Source organism: Protopterus annectens, chromosome 4.part0 (assembly GCF_019279795.1).
Source record: "Protopterus annectens isolate FY-2018-M chromosome 4.part0, PAN1.0, whole genome shotgun sequence".
Lineage (NCBI taxonomy): Eukaryota > Metazoa > Chordata > Ceratodontiformes > Protopteridae > Protopterus > Protopterus annectens.
The window spans coordinates 705,817,261-705,829,445 of record NC_056733.1 but is presented as its reverse complement, the minus strand read 5'-3'; the positions used below and the strand labels follow the sequence as shown (position 1 = coordinate 705,829,445).

Sequence of the window (12,185 nt, the reverse complement as noted above, 5' to 3'; positions counted from 1 at the left end):
TCTGCACAAGAATGGAGAAAGGAGATTTTGCCAACAGGGATAACCGCAAGTAGGGGTACAAAAAATAAGCAAGAGGGGACTGGAATCTAATGGGGAAAAACTAGCAAAGGAACCATGTATTGGGAGCAAATAACTAAAAAGAGGGAAAGGTAACAAAAGAGTGGGATGAGACCAAGCAGAAATTTGAAGTGCAAGTTGGAAATAGTCTTCCCTACCAGTGAATGATATCAAAATACAGGCCCAGAGAAAGGGATAGGGGAGGCCTACGTGAAAGACCAGCTCTGCTAGAGTTTTTAGTGGAACCTAGAACAGAAGCTGCTGTTAAAAAAGTAAGAATTAGTGGGTCATATAAAAATAGTGCATACTAAATATAAGAATTAATCAGAGGAGGTTAGAAAGGATTAGGAACAGAGAATGGAAAAGCAGTTTACAAAGAAACAAACAATGGATAGTCACTTGTATGTCTCCCAGATATGCACCAGTCCAGAAGGTCGAGGATGTTTGAATGGAAATTTTAGCATATGAGCCTTAACTGCATAGCTCCAAAATAGTCATATGAACCAAGTAATCCTAAACCTACTTGTTCTATGGGAAGGATCAACTTATCCCACTTAACGCTTCCCCTCTTCCCCTCCCAAATAAATTCCTTCAGCTACAATTATTGTTCACATCTTCCCTCTGTGTTAATAAAAATATACCTGACCTGTATATAAAGCTAGAAGGACTAAAAACATTTTCAAGAATATATCTGGACTGCAGCCTACAGACCGATACCAGTCCTTGTCAGGAGGCAGAGTACAGGCAAAGAGAAAGGGACACGGGAAGTCCTAAGTGAAAGACCTGCTCTGGTAGAGTTTTTAGTAGATTCTAGAAAAGAAGCTGCTGTTAAAAAAGGGACAATTAGTATGGCATATAAAACAATGCATGTTAACTATAATAATCAATCAGAGGAGGGATGAAAAGATTGGGAAGAGAGAATGGGAAAAGAAGTTTACAAAGAAACAATAGCTAGTCATATTTACAGTTGCCAAATATAAAACAAAGTCCAGAAGGTTAAGGATTTTTGCTTGAAGTGTTTACATATGTAGTTTTATACCCAGAGAAGACTTCACAGAATTTTTTCCTGAGGAAGACAGCAAATGCTGAAGATGTGATGAGAAAAAATTAACTGGGAACACGTGTAAGGACTTGGCCTCCCTACAAAGGACTCTGTCAGAAATACCAGGGGAGCAAATGACTGTAACTGAAAAAAAAAAAAAAAGAATCTTTTGAGTTGGGACACAGGATCTGAAATGCCTAGACACAGTACAGCCTTAAGTTAAATGCTATTGGCGGTCAAAAAATAATAACTAGAAAATGGAAAATAAAATCTTAATCCACTATAATTGAAGAACTGAATATTGTTAAATGGATAAAAAGAATTGAAAGTGGGATCTCTAAAAAAGGGAAGGAGCAAACTACACAGAAATAAATGGAATTTGTGGGAACAATGAATGCAGAATAACATTAGGGAGGAGGAGGAGTGAGGTTTAAGGGAAAGCAGGAATTGAGCAGTTTATGTACCCTTACTCTTGCTATAAAGAAAGATAACGGATGTAACATACAATGCATACAAAACATTAATATGGTTTGTATGTGTGCCTATATTGTAAGTGATAATTTAATAAAGTTGTTAAAAAAAATAATAAAATCTCTTGCCTGCTGCTATCCACTAAATTGTTTCATACAATGATGCTTTCATGGACATCCGCCCCAATGCTCATGGTTTCAGAACAGCAGAGGGGTCTCCTGCAATGTTTCCTGCAGGTGCATCAGTTTCCAAGGCACTGCCGGAACAAACATCTGCATCTCCAATGCCCACCTTTCAATTACTAAGCCTTCTGCTTAAAGCCCATTAGCCACATAAGAGCTGAATCACCTGCTCCCTTCACCAAGCAGTCCACAGGGTCAGATGGGAAATTTAGTCCCCTAGACATCATGCCTAGTAATTTATAAACCAAGTTAATTGAAACATTTGTACACATGCTTGAATAAAGAGCTTAACTTTACTTTTATGTTAAGAAGTCTATGATTAAAACCATTAGTGGACAGTGTCGGAAGTCCAGCTAAGGCTTGAACTTACAGTGAATACTAAAACCTAAACAGGACAAGAAGCCTGGAGTTTACACTGATCAAAGGTAAATGAATTAATCGAAAAAGTAAACAGCACGGATCAAACACAAACACAAATCTTTTGTGCAAAACCAAGGCTGAAGGGGAAAATAAGATGGACAGATGGAACTTGCCAAGACCCTAAGAGTGTGTACTGTCACACAGGCAAACAGTCTGCAGACTATTATAAGACTAGTCAATAAAAAGCCTCAAGGCAGTCAACACAAGACAGGATGGGGAAGGATTTTGGGATGTCCATCCAATTATCAAGGTTTACCTCAAAGGGGGGCGAGGGTGGTGCTCTGCCTGATGTATAGTAGAAGTCAATTTCACAGACGGAGTGGTAGATTCACATCTAAAGACACTGCCCAACATGTTTGATTTTTGTATATAGTTAGGAACCTCAGGGGTCCTTAAAGTTAAGGGATATGCTTAGACAAACATATGCCAAAACAGGAATTATATTCAATACAGAGTATAATTACATTAGGAACCTAGAGTCCAAGCTCTCTCCCTCACAAGCCAGCATATCTGGCACGGAGAAGGTTGTCAACAATCACTACACCTCGAACACAACCCACACCTACACAACACACCCCCACATATGTGGAGGTCCTCAACAAAGACATACACAAACAAAGGAAACCTCAGAGGCAAATACACACGCGATCGCCACAGCCCTCCACACCACATACCACACACAGTTCACACATCTGTGTCTCACAACCACCAAGGCTTCCATAAACCCAACATATTAGTCATAGGTGACTCCATTGTGAGACACACAGATGTGCCTCTCACCAGGCTGGATAAGGAGAAAGTCATGGTTAGTTGTCTGTCAGAGGCCAGAATCCACTATATCACACACACACACACACACACACACACACACACACACACACACACACACACACACACACACACACACACACACACACACTCAAGTTTCTCAACATCAGGTACTGTTATATGACTCTGTCATACATGTTGGTGTGAATGACTTGAGACATACCTCCCTGTACTATACGAAGACAGACATGATTGAACTCACTGAGTATGTGTCCCAGGCAGGTATGTCTCTAGCCTTAAGCAGCATTCTACCATCACCCAGAATGATGCCTGACTACAAACAGAAAATGACTGACTTTAACAATTGGCTTAGTTTCTGGTGTCATTCCAGGGGGATCCAGTACCTGACAGCCTGGGAAGATATGATCGACAGACCATGATGCTTTGCCAGCGATGGCCTGCATCTGTCTCACCTGGGCTTCAGGATTCTGGCAAAGGCTCTTGCCTCCCCTATAGTGTCTTTTTTAAGAAAAGTGATGAGGTTAAATCTACCAACATAAACATTTCAACAAAACACAAGTCAAAGGTCATGCTGCTAAACGCTAGGAGTCTAAACATGAAACTGCACTCATTGCAAACATTCCTAACCCTGTTAAATGCGGACATCTGTGTGGTCACAGAAACCTGGTTCAAAGCTGCGGACAGCACCTCAGCCTTACCTGGTTACTCATCCTATCATACATTCAGACCCCAAACTGTGGGTAGTAAAGCTAAAGGAGGTGGAGTTTCAATATATATTAAAGACATACACAATTCCAAGCTGGTCAAACAGTATGATGCACAGGAGACACTCCAGGTGCAGTTAACTATTGACAAGACATCTACACAAATCATAGCTAGCTATCGGCCCCCAAATCTGACCCAAGATGCCCAAACTGCCTATCTAGACCTCTTCGAATCTATCAAGATTCGACCCTTTACCCGGATCCTGGGTGACTTTACCTGCCCAAACATAGACTGGAAGAACTACTCTTGCCAGAGCACAAATGCCCAGAGATTCCTCAATTTTGTCAATGCAAATGCTTTGGAACAGCTAGTCGATACCCCCACAAGAGGTGATAATATCTTGGACTTGGCATTAACCAACATGAGTAACCACTGCAGCATCCCTGCAGTATCATCCTACCTTGTAAGATCCGACGATAAAGTGGTCATGTTTGAAGTCACCATCTCCCCTGACCCCCCCCCCCCCATCCCCAGCTAGGGTCAGTCAAAAAACTTCTCCAAAGCTGATTACAGCCTCCTGAGGGATGGTATAAACAGCTTCACAGCCCCCTCCCCGTCTAGGAACTGGCACCAGTATCCAAAACTATACCAAATTACTATACAAACATTTATATAGATGCATGGAATAAGGAATATCTGATTGGACTAAATCATCCTCTGCAAGGAAGAGTAAACCTGTCTGGTGGACATCTGCAATAAATAAACTCTATAACAAAAGAAAAAAAATTGCTGACCAGGACTAAGAAGGAGCAAGTGCCCAATTGGAAGCAATCTCACCTTAGCCTAAACAAGCAAATAAGAGCACTAGTGAAATCCTCCAAAGCAAACTTAAGAGTCCAAATTGGCCACATCTACTAGAGACAATCATAAGGCCTTCTTCACATAGGTCTGTAATCTCAAAGGTAGCACCCAGATCTGCTCAGAACTGATGGTCAAGGACACCACATATACAAATGCCGTACATATAGCAAACTTGCTGGCTGACAGATTCAGCGGAAATTTCACCCTTCTGTCCCCCCATCAGTAAATCAGGACATTCCCAGTACCTGCCCCCTTCCCCTTATATCTAGGAATCAGGTCATCACTGCTCTCTTAAAGGCAAAAAATACAGCCTCCATGGGACCCGATAACATCCCAGGCTACATCCTACATGAACTCAGGCAGGAACTTTCAGCACCATTAAGCACCCTATTTACCCAAAGCCTGAGTACTGGTTTTGTCCCAGCTGAGTGGATTACAGCCACTGTTATCTCTTTACACAAAAGTGGAACATCCACTGATCTGGGAAGTTATAGACACATCAGCCTAACTAGCCTGATCTGCAAGGCCATGGAATGGATTATCATGGACCTCATTAACAAGGACACTGGCAACCTCCAAACACTCCATCCCACACAGTTTGGCTTCATCAAGAGGAGGTCATGTCTGTTAAATTTGGTTGACAAGGGGAGGTCATGTCTATTAAATGTGGTTGACTTTTTTGAGATGGTCACCAAACCCATGAATGAGGGGAAGAAAGTACACACTGCCTACCTTAACCTGGCCAAAGCCTTCGACACTGTTCCCCATTCAGGCATAATAGATAAACTCTCTCAACTAGGCAACAATCCATATGTTACCACATGGGTAGCCAACTGGCACCAGTAGGCTATGGCTGACCAAGTTTTCAGATGACTGCAAGTTGGGAGTGGTTATCAGTTCCCTTGGTGACGTGGATATCCTTTAAGAGGGTCTCACCCAAACAAATGACTGCTGCCAGAAACATGACCCCAAGCTGAATACAAAAAAAAATGTATCATCATCATCCCCTTTGGGGAGAGAGATGTCGCCGCAGATTTTCACATTAAAAACAACGTTCTAAGCATGCAGTCAGTCGTGAGGGATTTGGGCACCCAGATTGATAGCAGGCTGATTTTTGATCACCATATTGCTTCCATCATACGGGAAGGTTTTTACATGGCCCACCTCATAAGTAAGGTTATCTCATCCAAGGACAAGAAGGTCATAACATCCTTGTATTCTTCCCTTATAAGGCCCATTATTGAGTACAATGCCCCATCCGGCATGTACCTCGCAAAGCACATGCAGCAGCTGGAGACACCACAGAGGTTCCTCACCAGGAGAGCCCAGGGCCTCAAACACAGATAGGCTAAAAGCCCTATGCCTCTACTCTGTTTCATACAGATTCCTCAGAGGTGACCTCTGTCTGGCATATAGCCGATCTCAGACCCTACCATGATGGGACTGCTGCATATCCGCACATCAAGCTCCACTAGAGTAACCCTGCATGTCAAGCTCTACTAGAGTAACCCGCACATGCGTCCTCAACCTGGTCTGAAAAATCAATAGGACTTGATGCCAAGACAGAATTGTGTCCCAGAAACTCCCCCATCTATGGAATAGACCCCCCTCTATGTCAAGCAGAGTACCTCTCTATCCCTTTTAAAGTGCAATCTGGATAACTGGATGGGAAACAGAAACTATATCCTTGGGATTCCACCCATGTCCCTGATGGACAGGGCCATTGGGTGCCGATTTGTCTATGCATGGGCTAAACTCTTGGCTAGGCTTATAAGGGCCTCAGGGCCAATAGCCTAGTAACTTCCTATGATGAGATATAACTAAACCGGAATTAAGACTTATTTGGATTCAATAGAAATGCCTTCAGGAAACAGAGGCCCAGGCTTTTGGGTGTCAGCATGTTATATCCGGGAAGTTCAGCAAGGAGAACCTGGTACAAACACAAAGTAAAGGCCTTAGCAAGGTCTAGGACAACTTCCCCAGTCAGATATGCCTTAGCCATATTTTTGCACACATACTTAATATGCTGCAGCAGTTTTAGCACAAAGCTCTTCTCAAAAGTCCTGAAAATCCTTATAGACTAGAATGCCTTGGTTACACAGTCAGGAATAAAAAAACTAGACTGTCTCACTTTAGGAAGGATCAAAACTCTATATTATGCAATGTACACAAACTCTGAAATACATAAATATCCTTGATGGTGGAAAACAAAACAGAATTACACTTCTTTCAAACTAGCAAGATCTGAATTCTCCGACAAGCTAGACATCACTTCCAAAAGTTCACCTCCAAAGCTCACTACAGCTGTGCAAACATACATATGCCCACAACTACAGCTTCTTTCTCCTTTGCTATTGACTTGTACACTCCTGCCTAATTTTGCATACTCTCATTCTGCCTCAAGTATACTCCTAGAACAACTCCCAAATTACAGCAGACCAGGCTCGCCTTCATAATGTTCCTTATTCTTACCTCCTTCCATCTACAATTTTTCCTTACAGTCAGGCACACTTCCTTAATTAGGGAAAGTAGTCATCAAACCCCTCCCCCAAGTCACAGGATACCTCCAACATTACCAAGTACCACCCTTTTCTTTTGAACTGCCCATCTCAAAAAATATAGCTGACTGTGGCATCACAAATAAAGAAACATATTCGCAAATGTACCATCAGCCACTGCTCTCCTCTCTCTAACCAATGCAATTTAACAGACAGATTTTGAGAATGCACACAGCCTTCTTTAATGCTATGGCTAAAGCCCTGATCTTCATTCCCCACCACCAAATAAGAGGATACATGTGCTCCAAATACATATAAACATTATGCAACACATGTAAGGAAAGTGTGTCTAGTAATTGGTTAGAGGATTAAGGAGCTGTTAAGCAGTTTCCTGTGGTCTAGTGGTGCAAGGTTCGATTTCTCCAGCCTCCACTGCCTAACTGTGTGTCTTTGAGCAAGTCATTAAAGATTCTGCTCATGGGCTGAATCTGAAAAAGTTCCATTGAGATTGGTGCTCTACCCCAGCAAACAAATACAAATAAATAAATTCAATAACGTTATTTAGATATAAACACTTTATACATGGAGGTTTGCCAGCTACTTCAGCGTGCACTCCTTCCACTTTATAAGGACCTCTTACACCAATTGGTACTACTACCATCTACCAGACTCACATTATCTCGAATTTCTAAACCTTTTGATGAGGCTGCATACATGCTGCAGTCAAAGAAATAAAGCAAACTGCTTTAGTAGAAGACATATAGTGGAAAGCATACAAAAAGCAGAATACATTTTAACAATAACGAACCTTCTCTTACCTGGTACTTTCGGAATATTAGGTCAGGGTTGAAATACAGCTGAAAAGGAGTAATGAACTCGAGTTGCTGTGGAGAGAGGGGGAAAAAACATTAAGGACAGGGATAGTTTTCCATGCTAACATTTCTTTGTTAAAAAACACAGTCTCTACAAACATACCACTGAACCTGGAGAAGAAAGTAAAAGCACAGACTTCATTTTACATACAGGTGCATGTTTCAGTTGAAAAGGGTTAACCCCACAACCTTCTCTTCTAGAAGACTTCAGATCAATTCATCATGCAGATCCATGAATCTCACACAGTATGTACAATCAGGAAACTGTACTGTAGCCAAATACTGGATTCAGCTTCTTAATGCTGAAGGATACAGCACAGAATATGACACAGATGACTTAGGGTTCTCATTAGTGCCCTAGGTGCTGAAGGAACAAGGAGAAAGAAAGGGGGTGAGTAACTAAAATCAGTTCAAGTATCGTCTGAAGGGGGGCCATTCAGACTACAGCAACATCAGGACCTACTGGATATAAAGCTGTAAGCTTGGCATGCAGAGCACAGGTAGAGGACAATCATTTGGCTCTATCTAGCCACTTCTGTATGGTAGCCTTCATGAAGCATATGCAGGAACATAGCCTCTTGCAAGGGAGACCACAGCATGCACATCAGGTGCCTGGGAAGGAACTCCGACCAGAAAATGGAAAATCCCTCATAACATTTTGGATGACTACTGTGATATAACAGGTTCTCATTCTGATAATGGGGAAACACACAAGTGAAGGAAGTTTAATGGTGAGCAAGCCAAGCACAAGGCAAGAAAAAGAAAAACACTGCTGAGTGCAGCAGTTGCCTCTAAAGAATTGAATCTGTGACCCTCTAACCACCGCCACTACCATGCGGGCACACCTTTCCCCTCTCAAAACAATTATGCCTAACCTATACCTGTCTGGAACTACTTGTTAAACTGCAGAACACATCTGTTTACAAAGTCTTCATAAACAGCAGAGTGAATGAGCTCAAACTAAAAGAAAACACTCTGCACAACATACCAGCATTCATAACAGGAGAGAGAGCATATCTTGAAAAGTTATTAAAACAGAGTTAAAGAACAAATAAAACACTTAGGATTATAATCCAATCTATGAATCTGCAACTACAATGTGCTGGCTCTTCGTCCCAGGGCAGTTCACATACACATACTGTATTTCTGTACAGATCCATAACTGTGTCTTAACTCTGGAAACATGCCCAATAAACAAAAAGAAAGCAGTCATAAGGGTGAACACGGACAGCAGAATGTTGACTTAGCAGAGTAGAGGACAGTTTGCTTTTTTATTACTTGCTGCTACTGTCCACCTGAAATATTGCAAACTGTTTGGAACAGAAGGGCAGATAATCAGGTAAATGGCAAACAAAAAAATATGCGATTTGCCAAGGACAGATCCCACTACTGCCATCTTCTCTTCCAATTCAGGGTTGTTAGTCCAAAACCCATCTTTGCAAACTAAAGGTGCAAGGTAGGAACCAGTCCTAGACTGGATGGTAGTTCACTACAGGGAAAAGTGTACTCGTGCATACCCATACTTCCACGGTCAACTCAGCACTGCCAATTAACATGCCAGTCTATCGTTGGAGTGTAGTAGGAAACTGGTAACCGCTGCTAAAAATCACATGAGCAAAAAAAACATGCAAAAGAAAACTGAGTCAGAGATCCAACCAGTGGGAGGCAAACTACCACTCAGAACTATTCAATAATGCCATACAAAACTCAAAATTATGCACAATAAAAAAAATAAAGCATTCTGCCCAAACCACAGCAGTAATAAGCATTATGCACTCTCCATAATGACAGCTCCAGAAGGGTCATCCTTTGTAAATGCAGGACTAGGATGGTACAGATTAGGACCACTCAGCAGACTTCTTCCTCTATGTCGTAATACACCCCCAGGCTCTCCAGATCCCAAGTCAGAGGTGTTAAAGCACTGCAATCTAGACAGAGAATTTGAGACCAACTACACCACAAAAGGGGAAGATGGGAATGCATGTTACAGGGAATGATCTTCCAGATCTATCCTTAAGTTAACTACATGAAAGTTCATCCTCTGTAAATGCAGGACACAGTCAAAAAGCAAACACTCACATGCTGTCCTCTTTACGGGAACATATCTCCTTATCACAATGGCTCCAAAAAAAGACCTAAACCTAGACATCCCATTACGTTTACAGCGCTTTGGTTACTTCAGGTAGCCATTGCACAAATATCAAAAGTTGTATACTTGAAAAACGTCTGCGGCAGTAACAATGGTTCCAGTGAGACGAGCTTTAGAACTGATGAAAGAGGGTTGCTGGACATGAAGTAACAAAACTGACTGAAGCCAGACAGGCCTCTATCCAAGATGACCCTCAAAACCTTTTGACCTAGTATTCTACTGGAAAAGGCCACAGAAAATAGTTTAACCTTGCAGAAAGACTTTATGGGAGCTAAGGGAGGAGCGAGTCTTCATTACCAGCTGTGGCTCACCAGTCCTTCTGTTGAGGTGGGTGGACTGGATCATGTTTAAGGCCACATTTCAAAACACAAATTACAGAAAATACAACCTATTATCTTAAAACCTACATGGAAATACAATGTATTATCTTAATACATGAATGGAGATAATGCTTGGTTAAAGATTATAGTTTCCTGGTTGTTTAAAAAGAAGACATCATCTCATTTATCAAACAATCAATAGTTTTGCATTAAGAAAAGAAAGGTTACATTTGCCAAATCTTATCTAATGTTTACTCACAAAAATTCCCCACTTAATTTCTTCTATGGCTTATAAGCGCTCTGTTCTTTAAAGTATAGATGTGCAAGCTGAACTTATAATAACAATAGATGTTCAGATTATCACTACTGCAGTAGCCTTAGCTATATGGGTTAGATCCTGCCAAATATACAACAGCTTGTCAGCTACTAAAGCTTCATTGTATGCTCCCAAACTGTTAAGCAGCACTCACCGACTAAAAGACAACCTTGGGCACAAAACCTTTCACAGCATTGCTGCCAGCAGAGAGAGAGAGGCTGAGGCCTAAAAGGACAATGCTAAGAACAACAAAAACTATATGTTCAAACCCTGGCATAAAAATACACCAAAAACGAGGTTGGAGAGAGGGTGTGGTTACTTCAGCAGTGACCATTCGAACATCTGCAATGGTAAGTTTAACTTGCACAACTGTATTAAGTTCTTCATATTTATCACTGCTGCAGAAGCCTTAGCTATACTGAAAGATTAGCATAGCCAACTATATTTGGGAGGTGGAAGGAGACAGGTCCAGAAGCCCCTGAAGAACAAGTCATAGCAAAGCTTGATCTAGACCTAGAGAACAAATCAAGCTTATAGTGTTTTGTAAAAGTATGTACAGAGGACCAAGTAGCAGCTTCTGCAAAACATCTAAAATCCAACTCTTTCAAAAAAACCATGGATGAAGTCACAGCCCTGGTAGAGTGGGCCTTGCCCCTGCCTGGAAGAGATTTGTTACGGTGAGTATAACTACCACTTGGAAATGGTCTGTTTTGACACAGGTTGTCTCGTCTTACCTTCACAAAGAATGAAAAATTGATCCAAAGATCTGAAAAATGTAGTTTTGCCAAGATAGTACAAGAGCTGTCTGTGGACATCCAAGGTATGGCATATCCTTTCTCCCTCATGGCTTATAGACAACCCATATGTTATGACTGCAGATGCATCCTTGAAGGACATCGGGGAGATGGATAGTTTGGCTTAAAGTAAGCTTGGATACCACTACTTCACAATTGAAAGAGCACAGCACAGCTCAAAAAATTCAGGAACCACGAAACCTGCAGTCAATTTCTTTTATTATAAAACCACTGATGACACTATGAGTTGAGCGCTTTCATCTAGTACCTCTAGATTTCTTCAGAACATCAGTCAAAGTGTTTCATACACTTTAAATACCTTAATTCCCTGCCATTTTACAAAGACAATCAATCAATTACATATATTTAACCCTTGGTATGCCATTAAAAATACATTGCTAACTTAAGCTGCATATCTATTCAAACACTAAAAACATTGTTATAATGAAATATTACTTTAAAAATTCATCAATTTACATTCTAATTTGTGTTAATAATTTATGTACATCTACTACTGGTATTTAAAGAGGAGGATGTTAAAATTTATAATTACAGTTCTTATATACCTGATAAATCTTTAGATTTGGTGGATGTTTTAGTGGAAATAAAGCTATTTCTAAGAAAATTAAACTTAGGGATATTTTTCCATACTAGGTCCAACCAAGTGTATCAAAATAGTGACCTTAGGAAAAAGAGTTCCTTTACTCCA

The 12,185-nt window shown here is 41.1% G+C and overlaps 1 protein-coding gene across 3 annotated transcripts in view; it reads right to left on the bottom strand.

Moving 5' to 3' along the window:
• The window catches only part of DERL3 (derlin 3), a 399,138-nt gene that overhangs the window by 363,366 nt on the left and 23,587 nt on the right, over nucleotides 1–12,185 (bottom strand). For all 3 annotated transcript variants that reach the window (XM_044068684.1, XM_044068683.1, XM_044068685.1), the window contains exon 2: nucleotides 7,844–7,909. In XM_044068684.1, coding sequence (XP_043924619.1) covers nucleotides 7,844–7,909 — 66 coding nt within the window. The remainder of the gene's footprint in view (nucleotides 1–7,843; nucleotides 7,910–12,185) is intronic.